Here is a 21,762-nt window from a genome sequence, read left to right as displayed (position 1 = left end):
CTTAAATATGTTAGAATCAGTTTATCCTCTGTGTCTTTACATTGCATCCATGTAGAAAAAAGCTCATTGTTGGCCATTTAAAAAGGTTAGAGGCTGATTGAACTTTCTGATTAATCTTTGAGCACAGCGGCAAGCACTAAAGACAAAGCTCCAAAGCACTGAATCCACATGGTGCACGATACTCAAGGTAGAGCTTCACTCCTTAAGAAACATTGGACACACCAAAAATAGCGGGAGAAAAAGGGAGAAAATGCATTAAAAAAAAAAGACTCTAAGAGTATAATTTATTCACACTGACATTTAGAATAAATTGATGCCTGCATAACATCAGAAATAAGGCAAACACGGGTAAAAAGTTAATATTTCAGTTACAGTGTTTTGAAACATTCCACAATGGTCTCTTTTTGCAAGCAACAATGGGTAGTTAGTGGCTTACTGCTTTGTGCCAAACTTTGTGTAACAATTGTCAATCAAAAAAACTTTTCACAACCTAAGATAAATAATAATAATTTAGATATTTTAACATCTACCACACATGATCTTGTCAGAAGATTCAGGGAATCTAGAGTTCATGGAAAACTGTTGTCACCTAACACAGTCCACCATTTCATCAAGAAAGGCAACCTGAAACTAATACACGCACAAAGAGAAAGCCATACATCAACTCTATGCAGAAACTTACAGAGGTATCTGGGCTTGACCAAAAGACAGTAGAAAAAGTGTGCTGTGGTTAGAGGAGTCCACATTTCAGCTTGTGGGGAAAAATGATGATCTCTGTGCCAGAGATGAAAATAACCATGCAGACTGTTCATCAAAAGGGGAAAGAGCCTGCATTTGTGGGTATATGTGTGAGTGTACCATTCACATAGTTGATAGTGGCTTAGTGGGTAGCACTGTCGCCTCACAACAAGAAAGCTGGGTTCGATTCCCAGGTGGAGCGGTCCGGGTCCTTTCTATGTGGAGTTTGCATGTTCCTCTGGGAGGTCTGGTTTCCTCCCACAGTTCAAAAACATGCAAGTGAGGTGAATTGGAGATACATAATTGTTCATGACTGTGTTTGATGTTAAAACTTGTGAACTGATGAATCCTGTGTAATGAGTAACTACCGTTTCTGTCATGAATGTAAACAAAGTGTAAAACAGGACGTTAAAATTCTAATAACCAAACAAACTGTACACTTTATGAGTAACAGCATGGCTTTGTAGATGCATAGTGTGTGTGCTGGACTGAACTGCCTGCAGTCAAAATCTGTCTCATGAGGAGAGTCAGACAGTGTTGACCACAGACTGTTGTATCAAGCAATGAGCACCAATTAGTACCCCCAGTTTCGAAACAAATAAAAACTTCAATTAATAGGACAAGATGTAAATATGCCTCTGTGTCAGGCATCAAATTCCTTATTTGGTCAATCCATTAAATGAATGTAAATAAATATAACTAATGACAGACTTCTAGTTTTACTGTTCACGAATTATCCAGAATCGGGTTTGTATAATGGGAAGAGAGGAGAGTATATGATTGATCCCCAGACCCAGTAGCTAGGACAGGATATTGGAGGTCTAGCAAGTGGATGAGACAATTGCCAACCAACCCAGGGAGAAAATCAAGGTAAAAATCAATAAAAAAAATAACAAGTGCACCTCTGTAGACAGCTACTTACTTGCCTTGAGGGAAATCTTTAGCAGAATAATGAAAACAGGAAATCTGAACCAAAATAATAAAGCAGGAGAGCAACACAAATAACTCTTCATTCTATCTCTTTTCTTTTTGTTTTCCAGTTTTGTTATGTTAATCAAGTTTTGGCAGAGTGAAAAAATGAGTGAAGGAAAAATACCCGTAAGCTAGCGTTGACACTTGTCTCTCTCATCAATTCTGAGAGGCATGAGATAAGAGAGATGAGAATGAGAGTGGAAAAACAAACGACTGATATCAATGCTCTTCCAGAACCAATGTGACAAGTGTTGCCATTCTAATGTCTAATGACGTTTGTTCAGGGTTTGTCCGACCCCCACAGGTTAACTAAGTAATAGCACGGCTACCTCACAACGCAGTGGCCGTCAGCAAACCAGACACAACTATAAATATCCATTAGAATTGCTTACAGCAAGGACTCTTTGATCAGTTGGCACACTTCACTGCTCTCAAATGAGCTGGTGCTTTCTGTCGCCCTTGAATCAGATGACTTGGGCTGAGGTAATCATTTAAAGTATTCATCAGTGAAATTATCACTATCAGCAATATAATCTATGAAAGCGGCATTAAAACATACACCGATCAGCCATTACATTAAAACCACCTCCTTGTTTCTACACACTTTGTCCATGTTATCAGCTCCACTTACCACATAGAAGCACTTTGTAGTTCTACAATTACTGACTGTAGTCCATCTGTTACTCTGCATGCTTTGTTCATGCTGTTCCTCAATGGTCAGGACTCTCCCAGGACCACTACAGAGTAGGTATTATTTGGGAGGTGGATGATTCTCAGCACTGCAGTGACAGTGCACTGGTGGTGTGTTAGTGTGTGTTGTGCTGGTATGAGTGGATAAGACACAGCAATGCTGATCAAGTTTTAAAACGCCTCACTGTCACTGCTGGACTGAGAATAGTCCACCAACCACAAATATCCAGCCAACAGTGCCCCGTGGGCAGCGTCCTGTGACAACAAATTCAGTCCAGCGCATAAAATGTTCATTAATAGTGGTATATTAGTGTATTTGTGTTTTGTTTTTCTGTTTGCAAGCACATACGCTTTAGACTGACGCATAGAGCTTAATAAAGATAGCTTTTTTAATTGTTTTATTTGGAACAGTTTTATTTTAATTAAATATGCAAAAAATAAGTTGAACTAAAAATATGAACAAATGCTGGTTGGAGATGATCGACACTTGTTTTTTCTCAAATAGTCTTAGAATTTTATTTAATGAATTCACTGGACCTGCAAGCAATGGTTTGGGCTAACTTTGATTAATTAAGAGGGGTGTTTATGTACATTTGGCCATACAGTGTAGCTTCAACAACACGTTTTTGTTTTTGTAGTGGATAGAGTGCATCCTATGTCCTATATATGTATATATTTTTTTGCATTGTTCCCCCAGTTTTCCTCCCAATCTAGTCGTATCCAATTACCTGATTGCATTACGCTTTCTCTCTACTGATGTTGACCTCCACTCTGACTGAGGAGAGTCGTGACTAACACACGCCCCCTCCGACACATGTGCATTGTTTTACCTGCACAAAACGAGTTCATATTTGGATCAGCTTTGTGTACGGAGAGCCACACCCTGTGCACATTATCCCTCGTCTCTGTGCAGGCGCCATCAATCAGCCATCAGAGGTTGTAACTGCATCAGTTATGAGGAATCCCCTGCGGCACCCTCCCTTGAACCAATGGTTGTTCATGTAGGAGCCCAGCCAGTCGGTAGCAGAACTGAGATTTGAACCGACGAGTTTGAAATTTCAGCTCTGGTGTGCTACCGTTTTTTAATGCTGCGCGACCTGAGTGCCCTCTACATCCTAATTTAAGATATTAAGTAGCAGACCGGCCAATAATTTTTAGGTGTATGTATAGACACGTTTGGTCATTATGGCATTAAAAGCAGCAAAGCCAAAAGTTAATGTGTAAGCCACATCAAGGGCTTTACATTTTAAAAATATGTTTAAAAATGGAACATCTGGTTTAAGTAAGAAATGTAGCTTGATCAAGCATGCTATTACAGAAACAAACAGGGTGGTAGCGGAAAGACCATTTACCATCATTTTTCAGTTCAACAGATTAATTTAGACTATACAACAGCAACATGTCGATAATTACACATCAAAGTAGGACATCCTCCATAAGAAAAGTTCTGACTTTCACTTGAAGCATGGCAGAAGAATTCTATTTAACTGGGCCACTGTCGCCTCACAGCAAGAAGGTCCTAGGCTCGATTCCCAGGTGGAGCGCTGCAAGTCCTTTCTGTGTGGAGTTTGCATGTTTTCCCTGTGTCTGCGTGGGTTTCCTCTGGGAGCTCCGGTTTCCTCCCACAGTCCAAAGACATGCAAGTGAGGTGAATTGGAAATACAAAATTGTCCTTGGCTGTATGTGATATTAAAAAAAGGCTTGAACTGATGAATATTGTGTAACCAGCAACTAATTTTGCTGTCATGAATGTAACCAAAGTGTGTAAAACATGACGTTAAAATCCTAATGGAATAAATAAATTCTATTTAGCTTTATTCTTTATTTACAGTCACATAAAGACTGTATGGCCAGGATATCATAACACTGACAGCTGTAAAGTGTCACGTTTTGGACACCCGGTGCCTGCAAATCAGGTCTGCAGAACTGAACATTCACTATCTAAGTTTAAAGCTCCATTATGACTGTTATGAGTCTTTAAGCTGTTAAATGATTGGGCAAAAATGTCCCTGTAAAGGAACTGCTGCTTTAAAAATCATAATTAAGTAATGTTTCGAAATGGGTGAGTTTACACATATGTGGAATTTAACCTGCTAGCCGCACAATTTTACCATATTAAGTATCTAACAGTGCTGTTGTATAAGTAGTAGTAGTTGTGCTTGTTTTATTAATTATGTTTTTGGGATATTGTAAAATCATCTAAATATTTGTATTTAAGATTGCTTATCTAAAAGCTTACAAGCTTACACTATTTTTTTATTTCCCTACAATTAAAACATGATGGAATGTTATCATTAAGACTGAATTCACTTCAGTCAGTATACAGTAAAACCGCTTTTGCACAGGCTGCCACTGTTTCCAATGAATCGAGATGGTGCCTATTTTCTTACCACTGCACAATCTTGAGCCACTTTACAGCTCGGTTTTTACTGCTTGCCACTGCACAAGAAATCTTTAAACAAAGCTTAATTAAAGCCTAATTAAACTGACCTAGTGTATTGTTGACTTTTTTAAAGCAAAACCAATAAAGCAAATTGTTTATTTGATGTAGTCAAATGCAAAGCCTAAAAATGGAAGAAACTGATTCTCACTGTTTCACAAAACCATAAACTGTTTAACTTTAAATTAGAACCATAGCATTGTGAGGAAAATACAACACGGTGACTAGTAGGCTGTGAATTGTGGAAACCAGTTTACGAGGGTTCTTCAAAAAGTTTCCACACTTTTTTTTACCCTATTTCTTAAGAATTTCAAAAACAAATGAGATCACTTTTCTACATAGTCACCTTCCCAGGCATTTTTCCCAGCGTCTAACCAACTTTTTAATGCCATCAGCAAAAAATGTTTTTGGTAGAGCGTGTAGCCACTGAAGCACCGCTGCTTTCACATCATCATCACATGAAAATCTTTTTCCCCTTAAAGCTTCTCTGAGCGGTACAAAAAGGTGGAAATCAGACGGTGCTAAATCCAGACTATAAGCTCTCTCTTAGTCTCTCAGACACGACCAATTACTACTCCTTCCGTCCTCACCATTTCCAACAAAAATATAAAACTGCTTAAACTTTTTGAAGACCCCTAGTAAATAGTAATTCTACATTAGCTAATTCTGGAATTGCTTGTTGTGGCTTGGTAGGTTTTTAATGAGATGTAATGTGCAGTTTAATTGAAGCAATTTTTTCTCATGTCTCCAAATAAAGAGCTTTTCTTCTTTTAAATTCAAATACTTTTTATTAAAATCGGCATGTGAATAAACTGTCGATACTGTCAGTCACTATTGTGTATTGCGGTGTAAACGCTTGTGTATTGCAGTGTAAACGCTACAGTAGGCAGCAATATTCACCCAGCCTCACAGCATAATTATCACTAGGGCATCGATATGACCAAATGTGTATATTTATATTTAGCAGACGCTTTTATTCAAAGTGACTTACAGTACTGTGACAGTGTATTGTCTAAGCAGTTGAGGGTTAAGGCCTTTGCTCAAGGGCCCAACAGTGGCAACCTGGCAGTGGTGGGGCTTGAACCAGTGACCTTTCAATTACTAGTCCAGTACCTAGTCTGTCAGTACTTTCTGCTCTTAGTTGGATGTTCTCCGCTGCTTTAAGATCAATTTGTTGTCTCCACAGCGCACACATCAGTCGCTGTTCTTTGCTGCACTCAGACCTGTTTGCCTTTAATCACTCAGCTTTTTTCCCCTTCCAGCCTCACCTCCAGATTTTTCCAGGAACCAACTGCGAGCACTATTGAAAGCTAAAGCCGGCAGCACGGTGTCTATGGAGTGCAAGCCCCAGGCTTATCCCACTGCCATCAGCACCTGGAGGAAAGGCAATGAACTGTTACAAAGCAATGAGAGGTGAGAATATTACCTTTTTCTTCTCCTTTTCCCTTGTGGGACTTTTTCCTCCTTTCTTATTTCTTGTTTTGTATTATCATTCTACCTGCTCTCTCTCAGCAACACTCACTCCATCATATCTGTAGCGAATGCTACCCTTCCTCACTCTCTGTTTCATTGTCACTCCAGCCCAGGCCTCTTTCTCACTGTCGCCTATTGCTGGGAGCTTGCTGCATCCTAACAGCTATCAAAAAGTGGCAGAGCAGCCGCAATTGTGGTGGCCCACTGACCATAGCACTCATAAATTATAAAAGAGTCCATCAGCTTTGCCTGGTGGGTGTGTGTGTGTGTGTGTAGGGGGTGGTGTTACACATTTTGGAGCATTTCTGTGAGCTATGAAATGATTCGTGGTAGGAGTCCTTTTTTTTACTAATGAAGTTGGATTAAGTTGTTTGGGGATTATTGTGTTGAGGAAATTGTGGGCAACAGAGCAATTTGCATTATGCCATAGTGTGTTTGTCTCAAGAGCTCTCAGCAAGACATCCCCAGTCCAATTTAACCACCAGCACACACACAAACACTTAATCTAACAATATGATCGCATTTCCTTATAGACTATGTGGCATTTCATCTTTTTTCTTGTTTTTACCACCACTTTATTCTGGTCAGGGTCGGAGTGAGTCTGGTTTCCCCAGAATCACTGAGCGCAGTGGAGTAACACACCCCAGACAAGATGCCATTCCATCTTTACCCTCAAACATAGCCAGTCTATGTTTATATGTCTATATGTACACATTAAATAGCGTAATTTACCATTGTGCCACCAAGGCACCAAAAGCTCGACGTGTTAAATAAAATAAATAAATAAAAATAAATCAGTTTAGTTTGAAGTGACACTTTATATGCTTCTAGTTTTGTTTTAAACTAATAGTTTAGCAGTAAGCCACCCCCAAAACCAGAAAACACCAGCTTTGCAAAGTGCTTATGATTAATTTTAATTGATTAAATAAATATATCATAATCAATATATCACTTTGACCCCATCATTCCCCCAGACATAGCTAATCGTGTGTGTGTACACATCTGTCTGGCAGTTGTAGCCTAGCGGTACTGGACTAGTAATAGAAAGGTTGCTGGTTCAAGCCTTACCACTTTCAGGGTGCAACTGTTGGGCCCCTGAGCAAGACCCTTAACCCTCAATTGCTTAGACAAAACCCTGTGATGGTACTGTAAGTCGCTTTGGATACAGAGTCTGCTAAATGCTTAAAATGTCACAGGAATCACTGAGTGCAGTGCAGTAACATACCTGGACAATATGCCATTCCATCTTTACCCTCAAACATAGCCAGTCACACCTATAAGTAGACACTGGCTACATAATTTACCATTGTGCCACCCAAGCACCAAAAGCTTGACATGTTAAATAAGATTAATAAATAAATATAAACCAGTTTAGTTTGAAATGACACTTGTATCTGCTTCTAGTTTCGTTTTAAACTAATAGTTTGGCAGTATGCCACCCCAACCAGAAAACACCAGATTTGCAAAGTGCTTATGATTCATTTTTATTTATTTTATTTTCACCAAACACTTTATCCTGGTCTTGATCGCAAAGCCAACCCATCACAGAGATCCGGTCATTCCCCTAGACATAGCTAATCATGTGTGTGTACACATCTGTCTGGCAGTTATAGCCTAGTGGTACTGGACTAGTAATCCAAAGGTCGCTGGTTTAAGCCTCACCACTGCCAGGTACAGTCATGGTACTGTAAGTCGCTTTGGATAAAGAGTCTGCTAAATGCCAGGCTTTCCTGGAATCACTGAGCGCATCACACTCTGGACAAGATGCCATTCCATCTTTACCCTCAAACATAGCCAGTCACACCTATATGTAGTGCAAGGACTCTGATTAGCATAGGCGCCTGTGCAGAATGCATGGGCGAAAAAAAAGGAGTCCGCTAAGGACTGCGCACGTGTCGGAGGGCGCGTGAGCAGAAAAATATACCCTCCTCGAATGCAATTAGGGAACCCCCAGCAGCGGAAGACAGATTGACTATGCTAAATTGGGAAAAAATGGGAGAAAATGCATAAATAAATAGAAAAAAAAAGTAGCAAATACACTTTATAATACATTGTGTATGAAAATATGTAGTCTATTCCCTGACACTGGGGGTGTTCATACTTTTGGATAACACTGTACCTTTACTGTTTTTTGTCCTGCTCTTAACTAATGTGCAACTAAATTATATGTTGTATTATTGAATACTGGTACAGTAGTCCTCTCTTACCTGCAAGGGATATGTTCCAAGACCTTTTGCAAATGCCAAAACCATGGATAATACAGATTATGTAGTTATCAGATAATGCAGATAATTTCTATACATGTATAATTATGCTAAAGTTTAGTTAATAAATTAGGCACAATAAAAGATTTCTGAAAATAAAACAACAGTAACAATATCATAATGTAGCAAGTCAAGAGTTTTGGATACCCACAACCAGAAAACATCAGCCTTGCAAAGTTCTAATGATTTTTTTTTTTCATTTTCACCAACCACTTTATCCTGGTCGGGATCGCAAAGCGAATCCATCACCCTCTCTTTATCATGTCTGCGTACAAGTCTGTCTGGACAACAGCTTTGCTGAGATTCGAACCCTGGTCTCAGTGATAGTGGGCTTGCATTTTAGTTCATTGAAAGCTGTGCCAGCTGAGCACCCATGCTGCATAGACACTTAGGGTGCATTCACATGAGAAGCGGCAAAACCAAATGGCTCGGCACAAATTGTGCACCACGACATGAATATGCATCAAATGTGTACAAGCCGTAGTCTAGTGGTTAAGGCACTGGACTAGTAACCAGAAGGTTGCTGGTTCAAGCCCCACCACTGCCAGGTTGCTGCCGTTGGGCCCTTGAGCAAGGCCCTTAACCCTCAATTGCTCAGACTGTATACTGTAACTGTATACTGTAACTGTAAAAGTTGCTTTGGATAAAGGCATCTGCTAAATGCCGTAAATGTAAATGTGCCAAATAACCGTCAAATTCAGTCTGAAAGCGTCCACATGCATGTGCGTTTAGCTGTATTTTCCTCCTGTTTCACTTTTAAACTTGTGTTATCGCTCGGGGTGATGAGAAATTGTGAGAATCAGCTTTTCAGAGAGAGTCTAAAATGCGTATTGTTAAAAAAGCTTAACGTGGTTTAATATAGTAAAAGAACAACATAGGAACACTAAACTTTTCTTAATTATTACTGCTGTACCTCATAAGTGCTCTCCACTAATGAAATTCCTTTTTTGTTGTTTCAATACAATGTCACATTAAGCTTTGTTTACGTTAGGCATTGTTCGTACTGCCATATCAAAAGTACATCTTATTGGCGGTGCTTTGAAAAGGTTAGCGGCAAATTAGGACAAAGTTCAATCAGGTGAACCTTTAGCGCCACTGCAATGTGCCAGAAGTGTGTCTCACTCCATAAGAAACACAGCCAGCGGAAAAGCAGTTTTGCCACTTCTCATGTGAATGCGTCCTCAGAAAGTTAAATGTCGGCAGCAGGTTAATGTGTAAGAGTGACGTTACAGTGCTGAAGGCTACCTAAGTAATAGCATGTAGATGGGTTTGGAAATGCTGTGCTCCATTACAGGCTTCGTCAGCCTCTAGCATTCTAGGGATTTTTTTTTACTTGTAGTCATAAACATGCCTCAAAAATGCAACAGCCACCAAGAAGTGATTCATAGCTAGCTCCAGTGAAACACACCCTTATGACTCTTTTTTATGCTCCAAAAAGCAAAGATGAAACATTTCAGTGATCAGACTCACACTGTTATCTGTGTAGATTTGATCTTGGGTGACACTAGGTTCTGTTTTACAGGATAATTCTTCTCCCTGATGGAACACTAAGAATTGTAAATGTGACCAAGACAGATGGGGGCAGCTACACGTGTTTGGCTCGGAACCAGTTTGGGATGGCAAGTACCAGCGGAAAACTGCTGGTCACAGGTGAGTGTGTTGGTTTGCACTTTTTTTGGGTAGGGTATACAGGTCCTTCTCAAAAAATTAGCATATTGTGATAAAGTTCATTATTTTCCATAATGTAATGATAAAAATTAAACTTTCATATATTTTAGATTCATTGCACACCAACTGAAATATTTCAGGTCTTTTATTGTTTTAATACTGATGATTTTGGCATACAGCTCATGAAAACCCAAAATTCCTATCTCAAAAAATTAGCATATCATGAAAAGGTTCTCTAAACGAGCTATTAACCTAATCATCTGAATCAACGAATTAACTCTAAACCTCAGATTCCTGAGGCTTTTAAAAACTCCCAGCCTGGTTCATTACTCAAAACTGCATTCATGGGTAAGACTGCCAACCTGACTGCTGTCCAGAAGGCCATCATTGACACCCTCAAGCAAGAGGGTAAGACACAGAAAGAAATTTCTGAACGAATAGGCTGTTCCCAGAGTGCTGTATCAAGGCACCTCAGTGGGAAGTCTGTGGGAAGGAAAAAGTGTGGCAGAAAACGCTGCACAACGAGAAGAGGTGACCGGACCCTGAGGAAGATTGTGGAGAAGGGCCGATTCCAGACCTTGGGGGACCTGCGGAAGCAGTGGACTGAGTCTGGAGTAGAAACATCCAGAGCCACCGTGCACAGGCGTGTGCAGGAAATGGGCTACAGGTGCCGCATTCCCCAGGTCAAGCCACTTTTGAACCAGAAACAGCGGCAGAAGCGCCTGACCTGGGCTACAGAGAAGCAGCACTGGACTGTTGCTCAGTGGTCCAAAGTACTGTTTTCGGATGAAAGCAAATTTTGCATGTCATTCGGAAATCAAGGTGCCAGAGTCTGGAGGAAGACTGGGGAGAAGGAAATGCCAAAATGCCTGAAGTCCAGTGTCAAGTACCCACAGTCAGTGATGGTCTGGGGTGCCATGTCAGCTGCTGGTGTTGGTCCACTGTGTTTTATCAAGGGCAGGGTCAATGCAGCTAGCTATCAGGAGATTTTGGAGCACTTCATGCTTCCATCTGCTGAAAAGCTTTATGGAGATGAAGATTTCATTTTTCAGCACGACCTGGCACCTGCTCACAGTGCCAAAACCACTGGTGAATGGTTTACTGACCATGGTATTACTGTGCTCAATTGGCCTGCCAACTCTCCTGACCTAAACCCCATAGAGAATCTGTGGGATATTGTGAAGAGAAAGTTGAGAGACACAAGACCCAACACTCTGGATGAGCTTAAGGCCGCTATCGAAGCATCCTGGGCCTCCATAACACCTCAGCAGTGCCACAGGCTGATTGCCTCCATGCCACGCCGCATTGAAGCAGTCATTTCTGCAAAAGGATTCCCGACCAAGTATTGAGTGCATAACTGAACATAATTATTTGAAGGTTGACTTTTTTTGTATTAAAAACACTTTTCTTTTATTGGTCGGATGAAATATGCTAATTTTTTGAGATAGGAATTTTGGGTTTTCATGAGCTGTATGCCAAAATCATCAGTATTAAAACAATAAAAGACCTGAAATATTTCAGTTGGTGTGCAATGAATCTAAAATATATGAAAGTTTAATTTTTATCATTACATTATGGAAAATAATGAACTTTATCACAATATGCTAATTTTTTGAGAAGAACCTGTACACCTCCTATAGAACAGTGGCGGCTCCTGCCAAATCTCTCAGGGGGGGGCAATTGTTGCGATGATGGCCAAGGTGACCCATTCAGTGGGTAAATTACATCTGTCAGTTTGCCATCACAAGTAACTTTGAACATGGAGAGAGACCAGCTTTACCATTAATCATAAAATTAAGTAAAGCCTTCACACTAACAATTGAATTCAGTCTTTATCAGATAGCATTTTATTTTAGGTGCAGCAGATCCAGAGGTAATGGTAGTCATGTTGACGAGATCGCTAGCTGCTCCAATTATCGCTACACCAGGTTACGTGTGACTCAAGCACGTAAGTGCGAACCCTCCCGGAACCCATTCAGATTGTATTGCAGTGCCTACAGTTCGAAAAAAAGTGCAATCAATCAGAGCAATACGGGCGATTTTGAAAGAGGGGAAAAAATATCAATAAAAAAACACACTGGTTGAATGTGATAGAACATTTTTTTCCCTTTCGCCCTTTGGTGGTGCGTCGCCCGATCGCCCGAAGGAACAAGCCGCCCATGCCCTAGAACCACAATGCCTTCAGAACTTTGCTGTTTTAAAGTAATCAGGCCGTGTATGCCCTTAGGAAAGTCACAAAGTGGTATGAATTATGCATCAACATAGCTGCTTGACCTCTACACACCCGCTGGCTGCCAGAACAATAAATAGATTCAGACAAATTGTTGCCTGTGAAGAGAAATTGCAAAAGTGTTGTGGGCGTTGCGAGGTCTTGGGTTTATCAAGAACCTTTCTTCACTTTAATGTATTTGGAGAGGAAAATTCTGCCGGCTTTTCCAGCTTTCCATTCAATACCAGTATTTTGTGGAGCTTTACAGCAATATGCCGTTACGCCTGCCAAATTCAGTTTATCAGCTCTACTCAACAGGGATGCGATGCAGTTGCTTTTTTTTGTGTGTGTGCTGGTGTAATTACTTGTTTCACGCTTCACTTATGGCCTTGCAATTACCCAGCATTGCAGTTCAGGTTTATTTCTGTCTGTAGTGTGTACACACAGTGATTGTGATACCGTAGCATAAAAAAAAAAGTTTGAAATGAAAATAAATGACGCGTCTTTGTGTGGAGTTCGTTTTCTTGCAGATTGTGCTGAAATGAGTAACTGTATGAATGAAGATTAGCCTTTGTTTAAAGCAAATTGTTTACTGAATTGCTTATTCTCTTCAATTGTCAGGTGCAGGGATTCACAGTTAATAACATTAGCTTCTTTAAAAAAAAAAAAAATGTGAGTAGAGTCAGGCTGCATTCACATAATACGAGGAGGGGATCTTCAAAAAGTTTCCGCACTTTTATATTTTTGCTGGAAATGGTCTTTATCCTCGCAAAACTACTCAAGTATTTACAAAATCCAGGACCAACAGATACAAAAACCCCTGTTGAGCAAGCCGAGGGTGACAGTGGCAAGAAAAAACTCCCTTAAAATTACAGGAAGAAACCTTGAGAGAACCCAGACTCAGCAGGGCCCATCCTTCTTGGGTGGTCTGGAGGATACTTTAAATAAATAGGATTTACACAAATCATACAATCACAGTCTCGACTTCATTCCTTAACCTCAGGCAGGTAAACAGGTTTCTATCAGAACGACCTTGGGGTAAAACAACAGAAACTGTAGTTAAAAATGTTAAATGTGAGTTGAGTAAAATATCAGTTTTACAGAGAGTAGCTTTAGACTCCAGCACCCCTAATTATTACTACAGTGTATCACAAAAGTGAGTACACCCCTCACATTTCTGCAAATATTTTATTATATCTTTTCATGGGACAACACTATAGACATGAAACTTGGATATAACTTAGAGTAGTCAGTGTACAACTTGTATAGCAGTGTAGATTTACTGTCGTCTGAAAATAACTCAACACACAGCCATTAATGTCTAAATGGCTGGCAACATAAGTGAATACACCCCACAGTGAACATGTCCAAATTGTGCTCAAAGTGTCAATATTTTGTGTGACCACTATTATTATCCAGCACTGCCTTAACCCTCCTGGGCATGGAATTCACCAGAGCTGCACAGGTTGCTACTGGAATCCTCTTCCACTCCTCCATGATGACATCACGGAGCTGGTGGATGTTAGACACCTTGAACTCCTCCACCTTCCACTTGAGAATGCACCACAGGTGCTCAATTGGGTTTAGTCCATCACCTTTACCTTCAGCTTCCTCAGCAAGGCAGTTGTCATCTTGGAGGTTGTGTTTGGGGTCGTTATCCTGTTGGAAAACTGCCATGAGGCCCAGTTTTCGAAGGGAGGGGATCATGCTCTGTTTCAGAATGTCACAGTACATGTTGGAATTCATGTTTCCCTCAATGAACTGCAGCTCCCCAGTGCCAGCAACACTCATGCAGCCCAAGACCATGATGCTACCACCACCATGCTTGACTGTAGGCAAGATACAGTTGTCTTGGTACTTCTCACCAGGGCGCCGCCACACATGCTGGACACCATCTGAGCCAAACAAGTTTATCTTGGTCTCGTCAGACCACAGGGCATTCCAGTAATCCATGTTCTTGGACTGCTTGTCTTCAGCAAACTGTTTGCGGGCTTTCTTGTGCGTCAGCTTCCTTCTGGGATGACGACCATGCAGACCGAGTTGATGCAGTGTGCGGCGTATGGTCTGAGCACTGACAGGCTGACCTCCCACGTCTTCAACTTCTGCAGCAATGCTGGCAGCACTCATGTGTCTATTTTTTAAAGCCAACCTCTGGATATGACGCCGAACACGTGGACTCAACTTCTTTGGTCGACCCTGGCGAAGCCTGTTCCGAGTGGAACCTGTCCTGGAAAACCGCTGTATGACCTTGGCCACCATGCTGTAGCTCAGTTTCAGGGTGTTAGCAATCTTCTTATAGCCCAGGCCATCTTTGTGGAGAGCAACAATTCTATTTCTCACATCCTCAGAGAGTTCTTTGCCATGAGGTGCCATGTTGAATATCCAGTGGCCAGTATGAGAGAATTGTACCCAAAACACCAAATTTAACAGCCCTGCTCCCCATTTACACCTGGGACCTTGACACATGACACCAGGGAGGGACAACGACACATTTGGGCACAATTTGGACATGTTCACTGTGGGGTGTACTCACTTATGTTGCCAGCTATTTAGACATTAATGGCTGTGTGTTGAGTTATTTTCAGAAGACAGTAAATCTACACTGCTATACAAGTTGTACACTGACTACTCTAAGTTATATCCAAGTTTTATTTCTATAGTGTTGTCCCATGAAAAGATATAATGAAATATTTGCAGAAATGTGAGGGGTGTACTCACTTTTGTGATACACTGTATATAACTAAAAGGGAGAGCGAGCAGGTAACAAGATCATGAAGGCTTTCACAATACATCAGCACCCGACTCCCCCACCACCATCAAACCTGAGTGATCGGACAAGAGGCAGAACGACATGAGTATTTGTGTAATGAACAACTTGACTTAATTGAAACTAATGAAACAACTATATTTTGATAATATGCAGTAACTCAAAGCCTATTGCTCACTTTATCTTAAAATGCTGGATAGGGACCTCATAACTGATGCAATTATGACCTCTGGCTGGCTGACTGATGGTGTCTGCACAGAGTCGAGGAATAATGCTGATCAGGGTGTGGCTCTCCGTACACAAAGCTGATCCACATATGAACTCGCCTCGTGCAGGTGAAAAGAAGCAGCCGGCTACTGCACACGTGTCCGAGGGGGCATGTGTCAGTTCGCTCTCCTCAATCGGGGTGGGGGTCAGCACCAGTAGAGAGGAAGCATAATGCAATTGGGTAAAAATTGGACACACTAATAATCAGGAGAAAAAGGAAAGAAAGGAAATGCAATAAAAAAAATGACTAATGCAGCACAGACAAGTAGAAAAAATTGGAAAATGTATAAATGGCTTTGTAATTCAACTTTGAAACATCCATATTACTCATAGTAAGTACTATTTTTAAGCAACTTAGGACAGAAACAGATGTGGATTAAAAGCATCAGTTTTATTTTCAGTGAAGTTCTCTTATTATTGTATGAGGGATCTTCAAGTTTCTGCACTTTTATATTTTAGTTGGAAACGGTGAGGGTGGGAGGAGTAGTAATTGGTCGTGTCTGAGAGACTGAGAGAGCTTATAGTCTGGATTTAGCGCCATCTGATTTCCACCTTTTTGGACACTCAAAGAAGCTTTAAGGGGAAGAAGATTTTCATGTGATGATGATGTGAAACCAGCGGTGAATCAGTGGCTACACGCTCAACAAAGAACATATTTTGCTGATGGCATTAAAAAGTTGGTATGACGCTGGAAAAATGCATCAGAAGGTGACTGTAGAAAAGTGATGTCATTTGTTTTTAAAATTCTTAATAAATAGAGTTTAAAAAGTGTGGAAACTTTTTGAAGAACCCTCGTACATAGAAAAATGCTTTTAAACTGGCTAGGAAGTAAGTCGATACCTTGAGCATTACACACCACACAGATTTGCTGCTTTGATGCTCGGTTTTTACTGCTTGCCGCTGTGCAATCTGTTTAAACTATGACCCACTTTGCCTCTGACATTTTCAAAATCGAAATCAAAACACATACATGATGTAGAAGAACTGATTCTTTACTCAGCTTTAAATTAGAATCATGGCATTGTGAGATGTGAAAACCAGGTTTGCATTTTTAGATTGCAATCCAACATTTACTAATCCTGGAATCTGTTGTTGTGGTTTTGTAGCTCTATAATATGACTTAATGTGCTGTTTGATTGAAACAATAAAGCTTCATGAGCCTATTTCCTTTTTTATTGTTTTATTTCTCCAAATCGCAGCTGTTTCTAGATACATCTTATCAAAATCCGCATGTGACTAAAATGTTGATACTGTCAGTCAGTATTGTGTATTGTTTTTAAGCCTGCCGCTCAGCACAGTCAGTACAAAGCGGTTTGGATGCATATCGTGTAAAAGACGTAAACCACAGTAAGCGGCTATATGCGACCAGCCTTGCTGTGAACTAAGTGCAAAACCCTTATCGTGTAAAAGCAGCCTTAAGATTCTGAGCTGTGCAGACTGCCTCTTTCATTTAATGTTAGCACGGTGCTAAAAGGGTGCTGCTATTTCAGACAAAAAAACACACACAAAGTTAAGTGATCGGATAAGCTACGCTTTGCTTAGTGCTTAATAATAATAATAATAATAATAATAATAATACATTTTATTTATATAGCGCTTTTCAAGATACTCAAAGACGCTTTACATAAGACAATGCCACATGCACCCACTGGCACACTGGCAGACACATAAAAAAGACACACACACTTCTGCATACACAACATTCAACTCGTACGAGGGTTCCGCAGTTTTTGAATTCTATTTATTTTTTTGATATATTTTATTTATGCATATTTGTGCTTTTTCTCACTTTTAGCGCGTCCAATTGCCCAATTGCGTTATGCTTCCTCTCCACCAATGCCGATCCCTGCTCTGATTGAGGAGAATGAAGCTAACCCATGCCCCCTCCGACACGTGGGCAGCAGCCGTATGCATCTCATCACCTGCACTTTGACGAGTGCAATGCAGCTCAGCGTTGTGTACGGAGAGACACACCCTGAGAGCACTCTTTTCTCATCTCTGTGCAGTCGCCATCAATCAGTCAGCAGAGAGAGACCCCATCCGGCTTAGTCCCGCCCATTTCTGAACAACAGGCCAATCGTTGTTCATGTGGCCGCTCAGCCTTAGCCGGCAGGCAGAGCTGAGATCTGATACGATGTATTCGAGATCCCAGCTCTGGTTCCAGCATGTGTTTTTACCGCTGCGCCACCTGAGCGGCCCAAATTCTATTTATTAAGAATTTCAAAATAAATCACTTATCCTCATAGTCACCTTCCAATAGTGTCGTACCAACTTTTTAATGCCATAGCAAAAAAAATATTTTTGGTTGAGCGTGTAGCCACTGATGCACCACTGCTTTCACATCATCATCAAATGAAAATTTTCTTTCACTTAAAGCTTCTTTGAGCGCTCCAAAAAGGTGGAAATCAGATGGAGCTAAATTCAGACTATAAGCTCTCTCAGTCTCTCAGACACGACCAATTACTACTCCTCCCACCCTCACTGTTTCCAACAAAATATAAAAGTGCAGAAACTTTTTGAAGATCCCTCATACAATAATAGAAAGAACATCAGCACTGAAAATAAAACTGATGCTTTAAAACCACAGCTGTTTCAGTCTTAAGTTAGTTAAAAATAGTACTTACTTTGACTAATAAGGATGTTACTTAACGTTTTGAAGTTGAATTACAAAGCCATTCATAGATTTTCATCCAATTTACTTACTTTTTTTTTTTTTTTTTTTTACTTGTCTGTGCTAAAACAGTAATTTTTTGTGGTTAATGTAAAAAAACTGCCACTACACTGACTAACTAACATTGGTTTAGTGCACCTTTTAGTACACTCATCTCATACTTGAGCATTTTTGCCGGGATCAAAACATGTTTAAATGATGTGAGCACACAATTTTTAAACATTGTGGTTATTGATTTTTCAAAAGGGTTAGTGAAAAAATCCGATTAATTATAAATGGCTAAAAGCAACATATTAAAAAACTATTTGAAAAATAAGCTTACCATGGAACACAGCAAAAACAACTGAAGTAAAATAAATAATGAGTAACTTAAACTTGTTCTATTCAAATCAGTGGTCAAAATAAATGAATAAATTGTAATCATTGTTTGGTACAAAAGCAGCATCCAGGAAAGGCTGAGTCTTTGATGAGCAAAGATGATCAGAGGATCTCCAGTTTGTCAACAAACGCGTAAAAAAATGATAGAAATGTTTAAAAACAATGTACCTTAAAGGAATATTGGAAGGGATTTGCATATTTCTCCCTCTACGGTGCATAATATCATTAAACCATTCATGGAATCGGGAGGAATTTCAGTGTGTAAAGGCCAAGGGCGCAAGCTTAAGCTGAACGCCCTCAGACGGCACTGCATCAAGAACCGCCACTCAACAATAGCTGATATAACCACATGGGTGAGGGATTACTTTGTAGTCAAACATTACAATACAGAGTTACATGCACAAATGCTACTTAAAACTTTACTGTGGAAAAAAAAAGCCTTATGTTAACCATGTCCAGAAGCGGCATCGACTTCTCTGGGCTCTGAGGCGTCTAGGATGGACCATCACACAGTGGAAACGTGTATTGTGGTCAGATGAATCAGCATTCCAGGTCACTTTTTTGGAAAAAATAGACGCCGTGTGCTCCGGACCAAAGACAAAAAGGACCATCCAGACGATCCACTGTTATCAGCAACAAGTCTAAAAGCCAGGGTCTGTCATGATATGGGGCGGTGTCAGTGCCCTTGGGAAAGGTAATTTACACTTCTGTGATGGCAGCATAATGCAGAAAAGTACATTGAGATCTTAGAGCAACATGTGATGCCCTCAAGACGCCATCTTTTTCAGAGACGTCCATGCATTTCTCAACAAGACGATGCAAAACCACATGCTGCACACATTACAAAGGCATGGATGCAGAAGAAGAGGGTACGGGTACTGGACTGGCCTGCCTGTAGTCCTGACCTGTCCCCAATAGAAAATGTGTGGAGAATTTTGAAACAAATAATGCGACAACGACGACCCCGTACTGTTACACATCTGTTGCACATCTTAAAACGTGTTTGCAGGAAGAAAGAGACAAAATAAAAGCTGAAGCACTAAATCACTTGGTATCCTCGGTGCCAAATTGCCTTTTAAGTGTGGTGAAAAGAAATAGAAACATTACAAAGTGGTAAATGCTTTAATGTCACAACTTTTTTTTGGAATGTGTTGCAGACCTGAAATGCAGGAATGAAGGTTTATTAATAAATAAAATGAATTTGATCAGAAAAAACATTAAAAAATATCTCAGGTTCATGCTGTCTACAATCAAATAATTGTCAGTCAATGTAAGAAACTCTGTGTTTTTTATTGTTTGCATTTTCCATGCTGTCTCAACTTTTTCTGATTTGGGGTTGTACTTTAAACTCACTTTTGGAAGATAATAAAATGGTGTATCCTAAACTGCTTTTTTGTAGTTAACTATATACAATAAAAGGACAAAATATGCACCCCTGAGTGTCAGATTTTTACGTGTAAAATCAAATTGTGTTAACAATGGCTTGGCGGTAAGCAAAATACAAGGATTAAGCAAAATTGTCTGTGTTGTTTAACAGATCCCACACGAATCACACAAGGCCCAGTGGATATGGAGATCATAGTGGGTGAAAGCATTGTGCTGCCCTGCCAGATCGCTTGTGATTCCTCTCTGGACGCGTCCTTCTCCTGGGCCTTCAATGGCCAGCTTCTGAACAAACTCGATCCACACTATGAGCATGTTGGTGGGGTAAGTTTGAGCATTCGATTGGATTTATTGAATTTTGGACTGAATGGTTATACATACACCGATCAGGCATAACATTAAAACCACCTCCTTGTTTCTACACTCCAACTGTCCATTTTATCAGCTCCACTTACCATATAGAAACAGTAGTTCTACAATTACTGACTGTAGTCCAACTGTTTCTCTACATACCTTTTTAGCCTGCTTTCACTCTGTTCTTCAATGGTCAGGACCCCCACAGGACCACCACAGAGCAGGTATTATTATATTATTTTCTCAGTCCAGTAGTGACAGTGAGGTTTAAAAACTCCATCAGCACTGCTGTTGCTGTGTCTGATCCACTCATACCAGCACAACACACACTAACACACCACCACCATGTCAGTGTCACTGCAGTGCTGAGAATGATCCACCACCCAAATAATACCTGCTCTGTGGGGGTCCTGGAAGAGTCCTGACCATTGAAGAACAGCATGAAAGGGGGCTAACAAAGCATGCAGAGAAACAGATGGACGACAGTCAGTAATTGTAGAACTACAAAGTGCTTCTATATGGTAAGTGGAGCTGATAAAATAAGACAGTGATTGTAGAAACAAGGAGGTGGTTTTAATGTTATGGCTGATCGGTGTATATATTACGCCTGAAATTATTACCAAAATGCTTAGTATTATGCCAGATTATAAGCTTAGATGCATTAAGTCTTTAATTAATGGTATTAGTGATTTCCTGTTTAAAAAGTGTGACTGTAAAGAAAGAAGAACCAGTGTTTCATGTCAGTGTTGGTAATTTAATTAGTCTTAAATCTAATCAGCCCTTCAAATCAGTTTAAATCTTATTTATATAATAATGAATCACAGAAACTGGAATTGAATTGTGTGGATATTGATGCATTGTGAAATCGAATGTTGATAGCAATCATGAAAGAGGGTTTTTTTCTTTTGGCTTGGTTGCATATCTGATTAGCAAATTAGATCATACTTAATGGGACAAATCAGTCAACCTTTAGACAGATGTTTCCCCAAAAACCTGCATATGCACACATTACTGCTATGTAAGACCTAGCAATAAATTCTATTTGCAATCAATGTCATTTTTCACGTATTCTATAATGTCACTCATCTTGTGGGATTATCACTCTCAAGTTCACAGCTTAGTTTACTTTATTTCCATAATGAAAGCTAAGCTGCAGATGTGCATGCTGTTGTTTAAAAAGCCATATTAACTCCCAGACACTCGCTCCTACTCTCATTTTTCATTTTGTTTCATATTACCGAACTGATTAATGTGTGAACCCACATTGTGCAGATGAAAAGAAGCGGTTGGCAACTGCACAAGTGTCACAGGAGGTGTCTCCTCGGCCAGGGTAGGGGTCTGCAACAGTGGAGGAGAGATATAATTAAGGCCCTACCTAATTCATGACTGTGAAAATCGTGTCACGAACTGTGAAATGAGCCGTTTCTTGTGTAATATGCAATCGCGTAGCGTTCAAGTGCCTCACGTTTACTGGTTAATTTGTGGTCC

General features: G+C 40.2%; 1 protein-coding gene across 1 annotated transcript in view; it reads left to right on the top strand.

Annotated features, from left to right (window-relative positions):
* The window catches only part of cntn3a.2 (contactin 3a, tandem duplicate 2), a 183,314-nt gene that overhangs the window by 108,217 nt on the left and 53,335 nt on the right, over positions 1–21,762 (top strand). Inside the window, exons 11-13 of the mRNA XM_063015224.1 lie at positions 6,103–6,253; positions 10,100–10,227; positions 20,075–20,244. Coding sequence (XP_062871294.1) covers positions 6,103–6,253; positions 10,100–10,227; positions 20,075–20,244 — 449 coding nt within the window. The remainder of the gene's footprint in view (positions 1–6,102; positions 6,254–10,099; positions 10,228–20,074; positions 20,245–21,762) is intronic.

Source organism: Trichomycterus rosablanca, chromosome 19, assembly GCF_030014385.1.
Source record: "Trichomycterus rosablanca isolate fTriRos1 chromosome 19, fTriRos1.hap1, whole genome shotgun sequence".
Classification (NCBI taxonomy): domain Eukaryota; kingdom Metazoa; phylum Chordata; class Actinopteri; order Siluriformes; family Trichomycteridae; genus Trichomycterus; species Trichomycterus rosablanca.
The sequence above is the reverse complement of the archived record's forward strand: the minus strand, read 5'-3'. Positions and strand labels throughout refer to the sequence as shown.